Source organism: Anomaloglossus baeobatrachus, chromosome 3, assembly GCF_048569485.1.
Source record: "Anomaloglossus baeobatrachus isolate aAnoBae1 chromosome 3, aAnoBae1.hap1, whole genome shotgun sequence".
NCBI classification, from domain to species: Eukaryota; Metazoa; Chordata; class Amphibia; order Anura; family Aromobatidae; genus Anomaloglossus; species Anomaloglossus baeobatrachus.
This window is the reverse complement of record NC_134355.1, coordinates 397,108,803-397,129,340: the sequence shown is the minus strand read 5'-3', so window position 1 is coordinate 397,129,340 and position 20,538 is coordinate 397,108,803. Positions and strand designations below refer to the sequence as shown.

General features: G+C 37.3%; 1 protein-coding gene across 7 annotated transcripts in view; it reads left to right on the top strand.

The window, feature by feature from the left end:
• Positions 1–1,253: 1,253 nt before the first annotated feature.
• The window catches only part of ADGRB3 (adhesion G protein-coupled receptor B3), a 1,441,017-nt gene continuing 1,421,732 nt past the window's right edge, over positions 1,254–20,538 (top strand). For 2 of the 7 annotated variants that reach the window (XM_075340252.1, XM_075340251.1), the window contains exons 1-2: positions 1,254–2,134; positions 4,626–5,397. In XM_075340252.1, coding sequence (XP_075196367.1) covers positions 4,641–5,397 — 757 coding nt within the window. In that variant the 5' untranslated portion in view covers positions 1,254–2,134; positions 4,626–4,640. Of the gene's footprint in view, positions 2,135–4,520; positions 5,398–20,538 lie in introns of those variants that run through there. The other 5 variants (XM_075340250.1, XM_075340247.1, XM_075340253.1 and 2 more) reach the window with 4 other exon arrangements.

The window sequence follows — 20,538 nt, the reverse complement described above, 5'->3', positions numbered from 1 at the left end:
ATAATGTTACACTTGACATGCGGACGTTGAGTTTGATGCAATGGTTTCAGTCTCAGTCAGTTTCAAGTAAACTGGAACATGACCCTTTTCCCTCTGCATCAGGAAGCAGCCTGTAGAATGAATACTGAGTATGCTATAAAAGGAATTATTTTTATTATTAACCAGGTTGTGACCCTAGATTTGATCGAATCCATCCATTACCCTCCAGCCAGGCAATATTGTCCAGGGAGGTGCCCAGGTCACTACATAGCACAGAATAAGAAGAGGCACAAGCAGAGCACTCACGCACTTTCTTCTCCTGTATCTATTAAATTAATGCACAGAACAGCACTTGGTTGCAACTCTTCCCCATTAAATGCATTGAGCCAATTGCAATTTACAAATAGAAGAGAGGAACGTTTCCAACAGGGATTCCATCTCGTCCTATGAGGCATGCTTTAACTCACAGTTTAAAAGGTATCCAGCCATTCAAATATCCATAGAGAATACAAAGCAGGGTAAAGGAAAACAATCAAATCAAACGCATGATTGCACGGAGGATGCCGTGCATTGTGAAGAAAGTGAAGGCTTCCCAGCACACAGGGAGTTAAGGCTGCTATTCAGCCAGCTTTTCTGCACAGTGCATCATTTCATAGTACAATCTCTCAGCCCTGCTCTCCACCTAAACAAAGCAAGAACAAACAGGACGATAATTGTAGCCTTACTGAGAAAATTGCTATTGTTTCCCATGCAGACACACTGATGTGAAGGCTGAGAAGTGTTTTCATCAGAGCCCCATATCAATTAATCTGCAGCAGGGAACACACTCACAACTCTTGGGTTGTTGCAGTTCCTGATCAGTATTAATATTTATCCTGATAGATTAGTTTTTTTAATCCATTCTCATTTTATGCAAATTTAGAGATGGGAGTCTAATTTGCATCTTGGAGAAACAATGGATGGGAGAATGTTTTTTAAGATCCCCTCATCTTTATGCATAGCATGTATATCCTTGGCTAACTATTTTGAGAATCATTCAGCTCCTCCCAGATCCAATCTTCAATGATATTGGTCACTAATACACATTCTGGATGTTTGTAGTGATTCAAAGTACCAGTCTTCAATAAATCATTCCTCCAAAGGATTTCAATGAATCGAATCCCCCTTACATCCACTTTGTGCTGCACTCTTCAGCCCTGAGGAATTAAATGGTTAAGAGCTATGATCTCAATCTGTGTGCTCTCCATGTCCCTTTTTCCCCAAGCTGCTCTTAACAGTCGGCGCACTGGAGGAAAATGAAGGTAGAAAAACTCCCAGACTGAAGGAATAACGTTTTTGGGACGTGCCTGGATTGAGCAGCTCAGTGACATGTATTTGCAGTCCCATACTGAAACTGACACAGTCACACTGCTCCAGTGTCTGTCTCTCTCCTTCTCTCTCCCCCCTGCATTGCTTCTCCTCACAGCATTCAAGAAGCTCCCTTCGTCAGCACAGAAGGATTATTGTAGTAGCTAGCTTGCCGATCATCAATACTTTGAAGGAAATAGGAAAAAAAGACGACGAATGAATAAAACAAGCCCCTTACTCCAGCCGCCAACATCAGACCAATAAATGAGCCTGACACACTTGCACACTCTCTCATGCATACACACACAGAGGCATACAGCTCTGGTGCCTCTCATTCCTCTCCCTCTTGTCCTCCGTAATCTCAACATTTAAACAGATTTCTTCAGCATCAGCTAAGGATTTTTTCTACCTCAGTGGGAGGGAAAAGGCAAAAGAATAACCAAATCATCAGCACCAGCCTCCCCTCCCTACTGATCATTACAATCCGATAGCTACAGTATTCCTCTACCCGCCTGATCCCTGGATTGTCATGCTGGACTTTCTTTTCACTCATCCTTCAATCAAAGCTCCATCATTGCTTTACTTCCCTTAATTCTTCACGATTTGGATAAGGGCTTATTTGTATGGCGTTGCTATAATACACTAAGGGATTTGATTGCTATTGCTATGGTGAGGTTCCTATTCTGATTTTATCGTGACCAAGATGGGAGTCAGGGATTCCAACAAAAAGAAGGATTTCCTTCATAGCTTTTGGAACGTGTGCCTGTGATAGTGTCCTGCAGAGATAGCCACAGATTGGGATTGGAAGGTAAGATTCCTTGTGTGCTTTTTTCTTCAGTCATATCTTACAAGGATTGAGTCAGATAACTGAGAATTTTTGGAAAGAGGCACATTAGATATGCCTAGACCTGTAAACGTTATGAACGCCTCATGTTACCATGTACAGTTTAAAAGTTGGTTGAGTCTCTTGAAAACCCCCAACTGTAGATGCTGAAATATATGTATATATGCTGAAAGAACCTTATTACGTGTGTTGTCAGTTGGGAGAGTATAGCCTATATATCATAATTAGAGATGAGCAATCTTAAAATGTTCTTCTTTATCAAATTGCCCAGAGGCGAAACAGCCCAACTGAGTTCCCTTTCCTCATTGCATCATTTTAACCCCATTTTATCAACTACAATAAACCCATCTAGAATTATGAGGTCAATGTGAAGTTAAGGGAAATGTACTGTAGTCCTACACTTACAAATGTGGCAGTAGAAGCATGGCGCCGTCTATGATTCAGTTACAAAGTGACAGTTGAAAAAAAAATCTGTGTGTGGGGAATATCCAAACTAAAATGCCTGTTTGTTTTCTCTAGATGAACTATTAATGACAAAATGGGAGATGCTCTCTGTTCCAGGGAGACAGCCGTTCATGTTTAAAGAAAAGAGGCGGGTGGCTGGATCAGCTTAACTTGGCTCTTTTGATCCTTTGAGGATAATTAAATATCTTTAGATAGTTGGAAACCCAAGGGAATGGTTCTATAAGGAAACACTTATAAACCTTTCATGATTACCATGTCTGTAACTAGAATCCCCTTTGGCATGCATGGCATGACCGAGTCAATATCCAAAGCAGAAAGCCGAATTAAGCATACCATATCCTGGCTATCCTGCATTTATTGAACATTTCAGAGATTTGGTGACTGATTACACCATGTAGATAGTGTCACGTTGGCACTCAACGCCTACACTATCCTGAATGACACTGCGCAGAACTGCATTGCCTGCAAGAGGGAAAATACAAGGGATCTGTTGTTTTCTGCCATTTCATACATGCTTCCCCAGATCCTTGATTTAATGATGCCATCACAACTAATGTGAAATACAGATTAAATTTATGTTCCTGGTGGAAAAGACACGCTCTCTGTTCCTATGGAAATCTACTGCTCTTTGTAAGGCTGGTAGGCAGCTGTTCTAGCATTTGGAAGTCCTAGACATTACTGTAAGGATATTTTTCTTCTTTCTTTGTGGATAAAATCTAATTAGCTATTTGCTCACTTTGAACTCAAAGAGCCCCTTTTGTATCTCTACATACACCATCGATGAAGAATGGACAGATATATGCCTTTTCATCTGATGACATAGGCAGGGAATGGACCAAACTCCACACATTGATGTCTCTTGCCTGTGTGGTGCTGGAGCTAACTGGCACACTAACACAGTCAACTTTGCAGTGTTTCTTTAGGCTTAAATCTGAAGTACTAAGCTCGGGGGGTCGTTCCTCAAACTTGCCTGTGTTTGCATGTGCATGTTGCTAATTTCATGTATTGATATGAAGGGTTAACATTACGACAGTCTATGGGCATCTTAGGCATGTCAGAAGACTGGGAAGCAGTGTGAATAATTTGTATGCAGGTTTATTGGAGGAAATGAATGCAACATGGCTTTGGCTAGGGAAGAGCACATCTGCAAAATCACATAAAGCTATGGCAGACAATATGTTCAGGAGTAATTAAATGCTTGATTTCTACCTAAGTGCACTACTTTTGGGTGTTAAACAGTACTCTCATTAGCATTTGTTCCATGCAGAGCAATTAATTCACACAAGAACTATTTTTTCCCAAGAGCTTACATTGCTTTTCTTGGGTTCATTTGTAAAGAGGGCTTACATGTAGGCAGCCGTCAGTGACAATTTGCTATTATTTTCTTTATTAACACCTTGGCAATCAGAAAGCCTCTTTTATTTTTACATAGCATTTCAAACTATTGCTATCAATGGCACAAAATACAAACATCCAATCTTGATGTAATTTTTCTTATAAATCCATCTTTACATTTCAAAATCGTAAACACACTGCTGTATTTAGTGTAACAAGATCACTTACTGTCTTACAAAAGAATAATCTCAGAGGAAAAAATAGATCATGACGGTCAATTCATCGCGCAAGCAATTTCCTATGGTATTACTATGTTCATTAAATGATTGTGGTGTCCCAAGCACTGGGCATTCATAATTCACATAAATGTAACCTTATTGTTAACAAAGTAATGTTTATGAAATATTATTTTAGATTTCTAAAGCAACCTAGACTGAACATCCACATGGTGGCACTGTTTGCACACGATTAAATCAATCCCATGCTTGGAAAATAAAAAAATATATATATATATACTCGCCCCTTCTTTTTCAAAAGGTTTATTTTTAAGCTAGCTTGAGTCTTGAAAACAGCTGTCTAGAATATTGTCAGGAGCCCTATTTTCAAATGCTTGCAGAATTCTTCTTGCATTTTGATTTTATTTTGTTTTCTACAGGCCAAATGACATAGGATGAAGGCTGTTCGAAATTTGTTGATTTATATATTTTCCACCTATCTACTGGTTATGTTTGGATATAACGCTGGCCAAGACTTCTGGTGTTCAACATTAGTAAAAGGAGTCATTTATGGATCGTATTCAATAAGCGAGATGTTTCCCAAAAACTTTACCAACTGCACCTGGACGTTGGAAAACCCAGATCCGACCAAATATAGCATCTACCTGAAATTTTCCAAAAAGGACTTCAGCTGCTCTAACTTTTCTCTTTTGGCGTACCAGTTTGATCACTTCTCCTATGAGAAAATACAGGATCTCTTGAGGAACAACAATTCCATAATGCAATTGTGCGATACAAAGAATGCTTTTGTTTTTCTGCACTATGATAAAAATTTTATTCAGCTACGTCGGATATACCCACTTGATTACAATGGATTACACCGAAGGGATGATGAAGACCAAAAATCCTTTTTGGAATTTCTGGTATTGAATAAGGTGAGCCCCAGTCAGTTTGGGTGCCATGTCCTGTGCACTTGGTTGGAGAACTGCTTAAAATTGGAAAATGGCAAAACAGAGCTTTGTGGAATTATGTATACAAAATGCACCTGTCCCCAGCATCTGGGAGAATGGGGGATAGATGATCAGTCCTTGGTATCTCTAAACAATGTGATATTGCCCCTGAATGAGCAGACTGAGGGCTGCCTGACACAGGAACTTCAAACCACGCAGGTCTGCAACCTGTCAAAGGAAGCAAAACGCCCACCCAAAGAAGGTAGGTGTTGAATTTTATCCCTATCCTTTAAATTTCATACACAGTCAAATGCACTAGGTTTTTTTTAGCAATGAGTAGCACAAGAAACAAAATGGTCTTCATGATTTTTTTATTTCTGTTTTTTTCCATGTACATGAATATTAGTTTGCTCTACATAGCAAGTAATGAAGTATGAAATGCAAGTGCAGGTTGAACTTTTTGACCCCTTATTAACCATGTGTAGAAAATAAGTGTATTGGCATCAGATTGCTAGCCCTTTACAATGGAAGTGGTTAATAGGGCTATATTATGAAGCCAAGTATGGCAGCGCTTACATCTTATCATTTGTAATGGATGTAGACATTTGAAATGAGTTCCCTATTACAGAGATTTGTGCTGTACTAAAATCATGCATGGCTCTTATACTAATGTCTGCATGGAAAGCAGAGCCATCAAAAATAGTATGGCTCCCATCCATAGAGAGATAAGGTAATTAATGAGTTCCACGTACAGCGATTTCACATTGCAAGCCCTCACATCTTTTCAGTCCATTTGAAATGATTGCTCCATGTTGCTACCTTTAACATCCTGACTGCCAGACTGATCTGTGACAGTTATTTATGTTATCTGCTGATGTACTAGGTGAAATGTGGGCCTAATTTCAAGAATCAATGCTGCAGATATTACAACCCATCAATGCATTGTTGTATATATACTATAATTATATGCCCCATTATAGATCATTGGTAGAGCTCCAGCAAGTTGGTGATGCCACTAAAGTTGCATCTTGGGCATTCTCCATTTTCTGTGTATGCCCCACCGTCTACGGGAAACCATTTGGTATAAAACTATGAATATACAGAATAAATGTCTTTGAGAGAAAGGGGTGTAAATAATTTATTTTCAGCTATTGTAAACTAGAATAGCATTTTGGAGATGAAGTTGGGTATGACACCCATCACTACATTGAGGCTCTTAATGTCTTAATCAATAGCTCCCTATCATTGGCATTCTCAATATTGGCAGTTTTGGTACCTACAGAATTTAGAGAATATCTCACCCACACCAGGGACACCATTTGTGACCGGTGGTATTCTGGATACACAGAGTATCTATTTACCAAGTAAAACAGAACAGGAGTGAAATAACATATAATGAAGTTTTCATATATGATGAAAGGTTGGTTACCGTATTAATACATAGAAAGCAGGGAAGTAGGGATGAAGGCCTTGTTCAGGGCCTTTATCAGTACTAGATGGAAAAAAGGAGATTTGAGAATTCATCAAGCAAAATAAAACTACACTACTTCTAAAATTCCATTTCTTGATTGGAATGACTATTCTTATATACAGAGCAAAGATTTAAGACAAGACTAACCCTTGCTTGAATCCATAATTTGTAATATCTTCCTGATTACTAAGTTATCTACATCGGTAGACCGGCGGAATATTCCATACTGCTATGGAAGATAATGAAAACCTTAAAGCTACAGGAGGAGACATAATCACCTACAGCTATCTGATCCTATGAGACTAATCAACCGCACTTTTAAAGGAATATATTGAATGCTTTTCATTACTGAGGAAAGACAGAATGTATTATAGAGATTCCCCGGGTGTAAGCACATAGGAAAGATAAGGATTGATCTTTAGGTATATGGTGGAAATCTCAACAGGAATCACAGGTCTAGAAGAACAATAATTGCTTTCATTTTATATTTTTCATTATATATATATATATATATATATATATATATATATATATATATATATATATATATATATATATTTATTTTGTTTGTGGGTAGAAGAGCAGATCTTTAAAAATTAACATTCATTATTTATTTTGTTAGCTGCCTAGAAAGTGATAGATATCTGATCATATAGATATAGATGCTTCTTTGACATCTTTTATATATATATATATATATATATAAAAAGACATGAAAACTTATCAACGTAGAAACCTCATGAGTTAGTTGTATCCTTACAGCTACATCATTTTACAGCTAATGGTGCCCCAAATACATGCTGAATTACTACATTTTGCTGGTTTCAGTCATTTTTGCGTTTTGCTGTAGACCAATAGCTCTCATAATATGCTAGAAAACAGATGAACAAATTGTATGCTGTTGGAAAAGAGCCATCTATAGAGCTGCCAATAGTCTGGTGGAGATCTTGTGATACAAGGAGGAAAGTAGACATATTTTGTCAATATACCTGATGGTGATTAGCAATGTAGAAGCCATGGTTCTAGGTTGTTCACCCCCTGCATAGCTGTTAGAGTTCTCTCCGGGATTGCAGCAGCGTTCTGCATTAATTGCTGCAGTTATTTGCGAGCAGTTTCATTATAAATAATTGGCTCTTTAACCTCCCCGTTGGGAGGCTTAGACACAGCTTTGCCTCTTCTATACATGACTGATCATTCCACGGGGCTGCAGCAACTCATATCAGTCTTAATGCATCACTTCACGCAAAGGCACAATTTATTTCTCCCAAAGGTTTGAAAGCCATCTGACATTTTATAGAACTTTACATAGTGCTTACAGTCCTAAGAAGATGTATACATTTAATGATTATATTTTCTCTATACTACGTCAAGAAAAAGGCCCAGCATTGAAGATATTCCATAATATAAAGAGCTTCTTGCAAAATCTGATTAGCATCTATGTAGATCTGAATGAAAGGATTAACTGTAGGTGCACTGACTGGCTTACCAATGGCTTCTTGCCAATGGGAATCTTATTAATTACATAACGTGGGCTTCATTTGCATATGATTGGTGATTAAGTGTACATTTTGGTGCTTTGATCCTATGCAGACAACTGATATGCAGAATATGCCCCCCATTGATTTGTATTGATTTATAAGACCTTATGCAAAATGTTGCAACCATATGATGGTATATGGAAGTGTGACAGTAGTCAGTGTTGTTAAAGGAAATAAGTGTCCTATAGATCTTTAATGCTTAAACATGGTTAACAAGAACACATGAAGCTCCTCGCAACCTCCAAGTCTTTTAAAGCTTAATTACAAGATGAGTCTAAATAGTTAAGACATCTCTTTTTTACACTATCACGAGGATATTCCACAAAGGCATGTTTATTTGGAAGTACATCTTAAAAGGCATTTTCAAATATCTATAATGAATACATTAACATTGATATTTCTAATGGCTTTGGAAGAGTGACTTTGCAATTGATTCATGGAAACTACATTAGAGGGTGTAATAGAGGCTGCAGAATACACAGTTGCTGATCCAGAAAAAAGCATATGCCAGAAATCACATTACTGTTAGATATTAGGTTGAGAAATGTTCCCATAGTCCAACATGTGCGCTCTCATCAGAAACAAGCTTCCGCATATGTCTCCACATTAAAATTCATAGCGTGTGCCATTCCCTTTACATGACATTTAACCATGAAACCAATAACCAATCTCCTGCATGTGAGCTAAATAATATAAAGGATAGGATTATCTGAAGTTTGCTTGCTGTGCTTAACGCTTCATGTAAAAAGATTTGTTTACGTTGATAGACGGCATGGTTGTATTGTGCTACTTTATGAATATGGACTTCCAAAAAAAGAGGGACATATGCAAAGATCTCTCATTCAGATTAAGACTTTGCACAATCAAAAAATGTTAAATGGTTTTCGTCTCCTGAAGGAAATGTATCAGGCACTAATTCTTTTATAAGACCTAAAATCAATATTCAATGTTGTACCATATTATTGCCAAAAAAGATTTGCTGTAACCTTGATCAACAAAGGTGTAAGGCTAGGAACCTATTAGTAATCGACCTACGTTTCAGATAAGTTATTATGGATTCCAAAAACAGGATTCTTATTCACAAATGTCGTTATTGTCACATGATGAATGTGTCAATCTACTTAAAATTGGGAAATCATTATCTTTTTTAGTTTCTAAAACCGATATGAGCCTTTGTATCAATTGTGGGTGAAAAGAGACAGAATAGGAATAATATATGTAGTTACATAGGTTGAAAAAAGACCTAGGTCCATCTAATTCAACCTTCTGCCACCAATTCTACATTTTGTCATTAAATCATTTATAACCAACAATGTTGTGTGCACTGAGGAAATCATCCAGCCCTTTATTAAAAGCTGTTATAGTGTCTGCCATTACTACCTCTTGCGGTAGGGCATGCCACAATCTTACTACTCTAACTGTAAAGAACCCTTTAGAATTTAGCTGCATATTTTTTCCACTCACAGTGAATGCCCCCTGGTCCTTAGTATTGTCTTTGGAAGGAATAATACATAAGTATATTATTCTTTAACCCTAGAACGCGCAACCATAGAAATCTACCATAGCAAACAAGTACCCTAGCAGGCCTGCGAGGTTCCAGGTATGCGTTCTAGGGTTAAACACAAAACAAACATACAAATGTGTCCATCTTTAACATTTGTTAAATTGGGCTATGTTATATTATTAGCCTCAAAACCAAATCAACACATTCTCTTACCATTCAGTACAAATATGTGTTTTTGTGTGTATTCTTTAACATGGAAGCCTATGGGAAATGAATTACTTCTAAATAGCAATAGTTAAAGGCATCCATCACAGCAATAAAATACACAAAAACATTTATAGGCCAATGGGTGACATATGTCCGATGGATGGATTGCGTTGATGCATCCACCAGATATATATCTACTTTGTTCACATTAGCTTATTGTTTTGTGTCAGCCATTTTTGGACATGTTTAGTTTACAATCAAGTAAAGAAAAGACACAGCAATAATAAAATGAAGCATATAGCAACTCTATTTGATATAAAACTAATGTGATATGCTTGGGGAACTACAGGAAAGATCAATTATTTAACAGGTTTTGTTAAAATAGGTTTATTTTTTAAAAATACTCAATGCATAGAAGATAAAATTGGCTGAATTTCCTTCTAAATGGCTATATGTTCCCATTTAGCATATACATCCAGTGACATAGGTTTAGAGGGTGTTGAGGTTGTAGTTGTTTCTGAGCCCAAATGGAGTAGGGGGGAAACCAAATAAAACTTGATGGACCCTGCAACAGTTTTGCTCGGGCTGATGAGTTTAAAGGGAATTTGTCACCATTTTTTTGCTATTTAATCTAAGAGCAGCACAATATAGGGCAAGAGAGACAGATTCCTGGGATGTGTCACTTATTAGGCTTTGTATTGTAGTTTTAATACAAGCCGTGTTTTATCAGCATGAGATTATCACTAAAATACTAGATCTCACATGCATGGCAGCCAGCTAATCTGTGTAATCCGGCCACAACCACTTATTAGAAGTATGTTCACAATGCAGAGCATACACAGCAAGCTGTCAGTCATTGCTGTGGGGGTGTTATACACAGCTCATCTTTTTAATCACTGCTACATCTACAACAGAGAAAAATAAGGATTCTAGTAAATTTGTACCAAACAGTCCAGTAAGGCAGGAGCCACACTTTCGAGTGAATTGCACGAGTCTCGCATCGCATTACCCGGCACGGCTGCACACTCTCCGGACAGGAGCATCTCAGCTGCATAAAAATACATGCAGCCGACCCGCTCCTGTCAGGAGAGTGTGCGGCCGTGCCGGATGATACGATGCGAGACTCGTGCGAGATACTCGCAAGTGTGGCTCTGGTCTAAGTGAGATATCGTTCCCACTACATCATGTTGCTCAGATTACATAGCAAAAACCTGATGACAGATTTAGGCTTTAAAGGCACAGTTTGTAGACAGAATCATTTATAACTTTGCATATAAACACATAATATCTTACATGAGTTCGACAGTAGTGATATTTTTAATGAAAAATGAAAACTGAAGAATGAAATGAAAGAATGAATGAAACATTCCATAGCAGGGTAACAAATTATGCAAAATCTCCATATATAGTTGTTCATGCTAATTTCATAAAGTATTGAGCCACAGGTAAAATAACACTCTGTGTGATAATGAGCAATCAGAAAAGGTAAGTGAAAAAAAAACATTCCTGCCAGAATTACATAACAGCCCCTCTGTTATTAAGAACAAGTCATCAAAATACATTGGCTATATCATATATAACAATAGGAACGTTAAATTAAATGTGACAGGCAGGTATTCACGGTGTGAGGGCAGTAAATGTATAAGTTTAGAAAGTAAAAAATAAATATTGTTCAGTACATTAAAAATAGAAAGACAGCCCTTCAATAATTAATCACCACGGAGCTTTCAGCTACCTTTTTAGAATGCCTACTGGCCATCGTTTCATGTTGATTTGCCTGCATTGCCAGTGGCAAAGTACATTAAAAGATGTCTGAAAAGAGAATAAATAAAAAGTAAGCATTTCCAAATGACTTTAGAAAGTCTTTAGATTGGAGTTTTGATCAACTATTTAATAAATAAATAAAAGAAAATAGCATTTCAATGTTAATTAAATGTGACAGTAATTAACATTTCATACACTTTTGACGTACAGTACCCAATGATTTTTTCATTTCCTATAGGTTACTATTTGACCTATATTGCTTTGCAAAAAGTAGATGCTTCCTTAGCTAAGCAATATTATATAATGAAATATATGTACTTAGCTGCATTTATATATATATATATATATATATATATATATATATATATATATATATATATATATATATAGGAAGATTGAATATAAAATATAAAGTGTCAATATAAAACAAGTTTATTTTCAATTCTTTAAAACATGGATTCAAGTAAAAATAAGTGGAAGGGCGCCAGTCCTTCCTACCCCTTGGTAGGAAAGACTGGCAAAGTGACATCATACATGGCAAAGTGACATCATACATAGCAATGGGACATCATACATGGCAATGTTTCTTAAAACTCTAGAATTTTAAGTTGGTAGTTTGCTCCCCAAACTGGAGCAAACGGAAACATGTATCCATCTTTTGGGGGAACCATTTGTGAAAAGGTCCATAACCAATAATGTGTCTGTGTGTTATCCATTAATAAAAACTAACATAACTAATAAATAAATGTGAAAAAAATGTTAAAATGAATGTAGCCCAAGAAAAGACTTTGCTTGGTAAAAGTAAATCTTTATAGGCAGTTTTTCACAAAAGATTCCCATCTTTTCTGGACGTTTCTTAGGCATGCTTTGCCAGAAAGTTACCCTATAGCCATGAGATCTACCATATTAAAGCCCTGTATATTTTAGGATCATGGAAATAGCATTCAAAATGAACATGATTGCAATTGGGTAATTTATGGAACAGCTCTACATCAAATACAAGAAAAGAATGGTGAGAAGTCTCATAAATGTGAAAAAGTAGCAAAAGTCTTTATTGAATAAAAACATTCAGAGAAGGAGCATAGTATTAAAATGTCAAATGAACGCATAATGTTGCAATGCGCATCGGGGCTGGTGCCATCTCAGTCCAAGAGGCTTCTTTATGGGTATGTGGCCACTATTGTACCACTGCCATTTTACCAACTCTGGTGTTATTATATATGATTTGTTCATTATTATTGATGAGTGAGCACTACCATGCTGGGATGCTCACTACTCATAACGAGCAGTTGGATTCTCAGACAGGCATGACTCATGTACTAAGTATAATGAAAGTCAATGAGCGACTCGAGCATTTTCCAGTAACTCTTCTGGAAAAATGCTCAAGTCCCCCATTGACTTCCAATATACTTGAGTACTCAAGTCACGCCTATCCGAGCGTCCCACTGCTCATTATGTGTTCTCAGCACCTAAGCATGGTAGTGCTCTCTTATCACTTTTCATTATGTATGCTATACCTTTCTAGGCGACAGTGTAAACACTTCCTATATGATTTACTCAGTACCATTTCCTGCTATTTATGTTGACATTTCTATGCTCCTTCGGTGAGATCTGTTATTATTCAATATAGTCTTTTGATAGTTTGTCATATTTATGAGGCTTATCACTATTTGTTTCTTGTTTCAGATGTAGTTTGTCTTTTTGTGCTGCCGTATACTTGTCCATTTGACATATCGGCCCATATTACCGGTCATTTAACTATAACCCAAAACAGACACTATATATAGTTGTGCACTTCGTATAGCTTTTTTAGTGATTTTGATCCACCATTTATAGACCAGTAGTAGAGGTTAGCCATGCCAGTGAAACTTGTCATATCATGTAATGGTGCATGATGTAAAATCTGAACTGGTGTAACTCCTTTTTGGTATCAACCACATTTGAAAGTACAGACTTCCAAAAAATTATTTACAGATATGCTACCTTGTCCGCTCCATGTTAGGCCTCCTTTACAAGTCTGTGAAAATCACGCACGTTTTTCTCGGACGTGTAAAAGGTGCGTATGGCCCTCTGTGTGCCATGTGTATGGCACACGTGTGTTCTAAGTGTGCTATCCGTGATAACACACGGAGAACATGAACTTTATGCTCATCTGTCCATGGTGTTGCTGTCCCTGGTGCTGATCTATGGTCTCCAGCCCTGCCGACTCCCCGCTGCTGCTGCTTCCGGCCCACAGTGCAGTGAATATGCAATGAGCATAATGAGTGGGGGTCGGAAGCAAGTGACACCAGCGGCAGAGACAGCAGCACTGGAGAAGGTGATTAAAGAAAGTCCTTTTAAGTTACAGACACGTGTGTTTTCTCTGGTGCATGTCACACGAATCACATCCGTGCGGTCCATGTGCAATCCGTGCGACACCCGTTATGCTGGAGAAAAACGGACATGTCTACGTGTGGAGCACACGGGCAAACGTATGCTCCACATGGACACACGGTTCATGGCAAAAATTGCACGTGAGTGCAGACCCATTGATTTTAATGGGTTTACGTGTGCCCGGGTCTACGGCATGTGAGGAAATGGACCAAACACGTACCGGAGACACGGACGTGTGAAGGAGGCCTTAAACAGAGATGACTTCATGAAAGTTTGTATTTAGAAAAGCTTAAAATCAACTATTACATAGTCACAAATAAATGTTATCTGGAATACTGTACTGTAAATGGCCACTTTTCCTTTTGTATACTTTCTTGCTTTCTTTTCACTTACTTTGGGATTTACTTGTTTTTTTATGACATTTTATGTTTTTGATCAGACTACATTGAATATAATCTGAATATAATAAACTGTTGTGTTGTTAAAAAAATCACATGCTTTTAAAGGCAGTTAGCTAAATAAATGCTACGAATTGTGAATAAATGTTATTGCATAGAAGACCCATCATTCTGTAAATTTGTTCTTGTTTTTTATTTTATGTGATAGTGTGTGTAATAGCAAATCTACTGACTACTACAGTTTAATGAGCAGAACTTTGAATAGTTCTCGGTTGCCATAGATTATGCAGTTTGTATGGTGGTACAATTAATATTCTAGACTACAGAAACATTTACAAGAGCTCAAACAAGTCTCTCTTTCAGTGTTCCAAGCAAGCACACAAGAAGTACTTAGAAAGCTTTTAGTGAGAAAGGATGTTTATTTCTTTACAATCTGAAAGGTTTTCATTCCTTTTTTCTTTCACCAATCGTGATCATGACCTGAGCCTGAAGTGTAAGGTTTAGCCTATGCAGGATTAAATAAATAGGTAAAAAATAAAGTTTATTAAAGAAGGTAAAAGAATGTAAATCGTATACAAATATTGAGCAGCCACTTATTGTTTGATCTTATTGATGTAATGCATCTTTCGTTCACTCATACACTTTATATGTAGGCCATACAATAATCTGGCCAATCATTTGGCTGACAGCTATCTTTCTTTACTCTCTTATACTCAGAAGAGATTATAGGTGAGCATGCTACGTACTCAACTGAAAATTAAAAAATCCACCTTCCCTAGAAATGCTCTGCTTTTCTGCTTTTCCTGTATGTGGGCGGAGAACTGAACTGGCCAATCATTGACTTCCATTATACTCATTACTCAAATTGAGTTCCTGACCTTCTTAACTTGAGTAACAAGCCATCGAGCACCATAGTCTTTACTGATAATTTTGAATACTGAGGATTGCACTGCTTGCCCATCATCACTTCTGAGTATCCGAGCACCCCAATGATCAATCAAGTACAAAGCAGTGCCAAACACGCTCGACTGTCATTACTCAAGGTCGATCATCCTGGCAATAACTTTTTTGTTGTCTATGTGAAAGCTGCTGCCAGATATCTCTGGTGGCATTTTAACTTTTTTCAAAGTCTAACATGCCAAAATCTTTCTGTCCCCATCATCATCTACTGGTATTCAGTTGGAAGGTCCCCATACACCATAGCTTGGCAGCTGACCCCATTGTCTGATGTTAGTCTACTCTGTAATGGGGACTTTAAAGTCTGGTAACATTGTGTTTGGTGCCTACAGTTTAAATGGTGCCTACACTTTAAAATTTGTTAATGTGTCCTTAACAAAATTCAAGAAAAAGCTAAAGCTGTACAGACATTTGTGTATAAATACCTCCACAGAATACCAATGTTACCTTAGGTTTCCATTAGTCATTGTAATAGGTTAATTTTATGATGATGAAAGAATGACCACAATCAGAGCAGAATAAATAAAATAAAAATATTTAATAAAATGAAGAAAATATGTGATAGTTAAGTGTAGTTACAGATGATACAGATGAGTCATCTTTTGATGATGAAATGGGGAACAACTTATGCATTAATATAGAGCCCATCTCTCTTTTGATGACAATAAAAAGGTTTTCCTAGACTCTAACATATGGTCCTACTGAAAATACCAGTATGTGAGAAACCATTAGTACTTATTAGAAATGAGTTATTTGATGCAAATAAAATTCATTGTAAAATTTACAGAAAACATTTTTTGGACTGAAGCCGATTTTGTTGTAATTTGCCAATTCTGCAGAATGGCAGTCAGTCAGCTGCAATGTTACTGAAATATAGAGGACCAAAGTGGAGTTAAAAAAATTTCTCCACATCTGTCCTTGACCCAGTCCATACCTGATGTGCCACCAGTACTCCAATCGGCTCTGCTATTTTCTACAGTGGTATGGGTCTCACTTCGCTTAATGCTTTGAGACCTAGTGAAGAGAGAAAGTTCAGAGACCATGAACACATATAGGAGATAGAAAAATAGAAGACCAAATTGTATGACTCGCAGTAGTGGCGTCAGTATGTGGAGAGCTGAAGAGAAGTGTGTATAAGAGGATTTTTCAATCCATTCCCTGCAGATCCAATTTGCATTGAAACTTTTTGCTACTAATTACATTTTACCTCTGAATTGAGCAAATTTGTCTTATATAAATTTTTGAAGATTTGCTTAACTCAAGTACTTATGCTAAATAATTATTGGTTGGTGGTTTCCAGTAGACACAAAAATAAATAGTGCTGAGGGCTTACAGTAGCCAAGAATAGGTAAGCTATATGTGTCTGTAGAGAATCATTAAGACTTATTTATTATACTAAAATATATGATAGCACAGAAAAAGTGACCATAAATTAGTAGCCAAGGAGTGAACGTCTACTATAACAATTGTTAACGCCCCTTCATATCACATCCTAAAGATGTAGTTGTGTAACTTTTTGCATACGGTTGAGAATAGATTTACTGAAAATAAATTTTAAAATATAAATCCCAAATGCAAAAACCTTTTAAGATCACATATATTTGCAATGTGTAGTCTAACAACAAGGTGGAAAAAATGCAAACTCATAATCCAACACCATTATGTTTGCATTCAAAATGTAAAAGTTCCAGCTTGAGTACACCTAAGCTCAATATCTGATCTCTCCCATAAATTATGCTTGCAGAGATTGAAGAAATGAGAAAGTATTATTATTAACTCTAATGATTTTGATTTTGTCAAGGAGGTTAAGGTGTGCAGGTTTGCTAAAATAATAGTCCATGCACAACTGAAACATTGAGTGCATGATGTAGGGATTCTCTCTTTTTTATTCTTTCAGGTATTCTTTCAAATGCAAATTATGTCATTCCTCACCCTTCCAAAAATGCACTAGTCATAAGACATAGTAGCTAAGCTTGCTGAAAGAATACTAAATTGAAGAATTTAATATTTGTTAAAAGACAAAAAGAAAATGTTGGGCACTGCTGCACTATGCTGTTTGGCTATGCCGTAATCAGTCGATCAGCTGTTCCAGAACCGTGTATGCAGTCATTCCAGGTGGTGCTCTGCTGAAAGAACGTCAAAATACAAGATAATCCAAGAAGGAGAATGAAGTGGCAACTCGACCTGGTGGTTGGCAAACTTTTAATCTGTATTTACAGCAGACAACATATACGGGGAGTGAAGGGGGGGTTCAAATTGCATATGAAGAAGGTCTTAGAATGACAGGGAATTATTTGGAGTTTATTCTGAATTTTGTTACTTACAGCAAGATGAAATTGCAGCTGTATATTGCTCAGGCCAAAAGACTACTGCTATTCCAGCAGGATCCAGCTAAACCCTCACTAAATGGAGGCATCACAGGTGCAGGAGGAGCCAATCACACTCACTTCAAAATATGGAGGAGGGGATTGCTGGATGGTAAAACTGCACACTAGTGGCTTGCATAGAGCACTGTTCACACTAGCAGACGCACAGTCACAATCCCACAGCCTATTAGGTGACGCCCATACTATTAGATCAGGCGGGCTGCCAAGCCGTACCCCCACTGCGCGCTACATAGGGACAGAGACTCTGATAGCAATTCCCAACAAAAAGGGGCCTGGCTGTATCCTGTACAAAAAAAATATATATGAGGTTTTTTGTTAGCATTATGGCCATAAGATGTAAGCCTACAACCCCCGTCATGGGAACCTCATGCTTGTAGGTCCCTACACTATATATAATATAAAAAAGCAAAAAAGAATATCATTACTTACAGCAAGATGAAATTGCAGCTGTATATTACTCAGGCCAAAAGACTACTACTTCTCCAGCAGGATGCATCTAAACCCCCACTAAATGGAGGCATCACAGGTGCAGGAGGAGCAAATCACACTTACTTCCAAATATGGAGGAGGGGATTGCTGGATGGTAAAACTGCACACTTGGTAAACCTTTTTAGGAGTCTGTCAGCCTTAATTAGCATTATTGAAGAAAACGTGTTTTAATCCCCCCTGTTACAAGAAGGTATCAAAGTACACAGATACAGAATATGGGAGAATTATTTGATGTGAATTGAAGTAATCAAAGTTCTTCATCAGGATGCCATCAATACTTGGTACTATGCTGAAGAAGAAGTTGGATTACTTCAAAATGCGTCAAACTGCCCATAATACACATATGTGTGCTTTGCTCCCTTTTTGCATCAGCACAGATTACACCATGTTTTTTCCTCAATATCCCTTGATCTATAGCTCGTGGTCCTTGAACAGCTGCTAAACTATCCAAATCTCATCAGTGTTGTGTGTTCACAACCCCACATGAGTACAATTTAAGATCAAGGCCAGTACATAACCCCTCTGTTTCCACTTCGTTTCCAGGGCAATTCTATTTAATTCCTTGGTCTTTCGGTACTGCTCAGTCAGGGAGCTATAGGCTTAATTTCTGTCTGCTTTAAATGAGCCCTGAGCATGGTTGTTTTCTATTTCAACCCCTTAACCTCTGGCTTATGCTGCCAGTTGAAGTTCTTCTCCGGTTCATTCCTAGTTTTATCTGCTCCTGCTTTGCTTGTTTGAATTCCTTTTGTCTGTCCTTTGCCTGTTTCAAGACCATTATTTTGTCTTCTAATTTTGTACTTTGACTGCTGATTTAGCTAGCTTGACTTCTCTCACCTCTGTGCCCTCCTCTGGCCAGCAATCCTTTAATGCAAGTAATCCAGTGATAGGCCAGATACCTATACAAGGGTTAAAATTTAGATACAGGGATGCTAGCGCCAAGTCTTTCCAAGGTAGTCTTTTTGAGCTTATGGACAGATGTTACAAAGTATAAACAAAACACATAGCCTTATACTGAATATAGCCCCTGTAAAAATCACACCTTTTATTTTCTAGTCACTGCTTGTATTCTACAGAATCTGAATTAGATATACTACTTAGGGTGCTTTGTGCACTCACGGAATGGCAAAGAAGAGCATTATACTTTTCTGCCCATTAGTTTTGAATGCCTCAATGTAATTGACACATTGAGGCGGGGAAGGAAAAACCATGAAATGGAAGAATGCACTGAACCTCTTGACCACACCAAGGGTGCACTAAACAGCCCAATTTTATTCAACTTTAGCTTTTGTAGCATTGAGTCAGCGATTAGAGGTGGGTTTTCAATAGGAGCTATATTCTCATATACTGTATGTTTAGCTTGCACTGTCAGTTTGGGCTGACAGAAGCCCTTTAAGTAATATGTAGCTTGAAGGAAAGATAACATTACCTCAGTTGTAACACAACATTTATTATAAGAACTTCATACATCAGGACATGCTGTGACTAAGAGGTCACTGCCTGAATCAATGTGAGCTTATTATGACCATGTCATATTCACAGCAAGAGGACATATTTGGTCAAGTATTGTATCTTATTGCTCTTTGACCTTCTGACCTTTGTCCTAAACTATGTATCTTATTGTTGCTCAACATTGCAATTTAGAACCCATTTTTTATCCATTGTTGAAATTATACAATAGGAGTCTAAAGAGGTCAATATGTGTTCTTATCACATAGTATTTGACGAATCATGATTGCTATTATTTTTCCTAGCAAGACAGTATTTCCGTCTACATGATGATTCCGCTGAATGATCTCACAGGTTTTGCTCTAAACTGTTTCCTTTCAACATAAGGAATAAATAAAATACCAAAAACTGTTTCTCACACTTTACTAATTATTAGCATCCCCAGGCGCACAGTAATCTTCTTAGGCACCTCATCTATAGTAACATTTTCTCAAAACATCAAAGGTGTTGTACGTCTTTCTTATTCTTTTAATGTGTGTGAGCTAATAGAATAAATGTCACATTTACAGTACATTTAACTTTAAGAAATTGGTAATTTACTCCCTAATGATGTAACCTAATTATAGCAGATATACTGAGGGAAAGTCTTACTGTATTAAAAATCAATTAATTGAAAAGAGAAAATGAAAGAAAATTAGGATATATTATGTGCATTTTATTTAAATAGATGCTCCTGGAAAATAAGTATTTGATATTGAAGCTCTAATTTGGGTAGTTTGTATATAAGCTTGTTTAAGCTTGCATTTAGTATAAAGCCCCTAATAAAGTACAGAAACTTATTATAATGTAACTGCAGTCATTTATTTAGC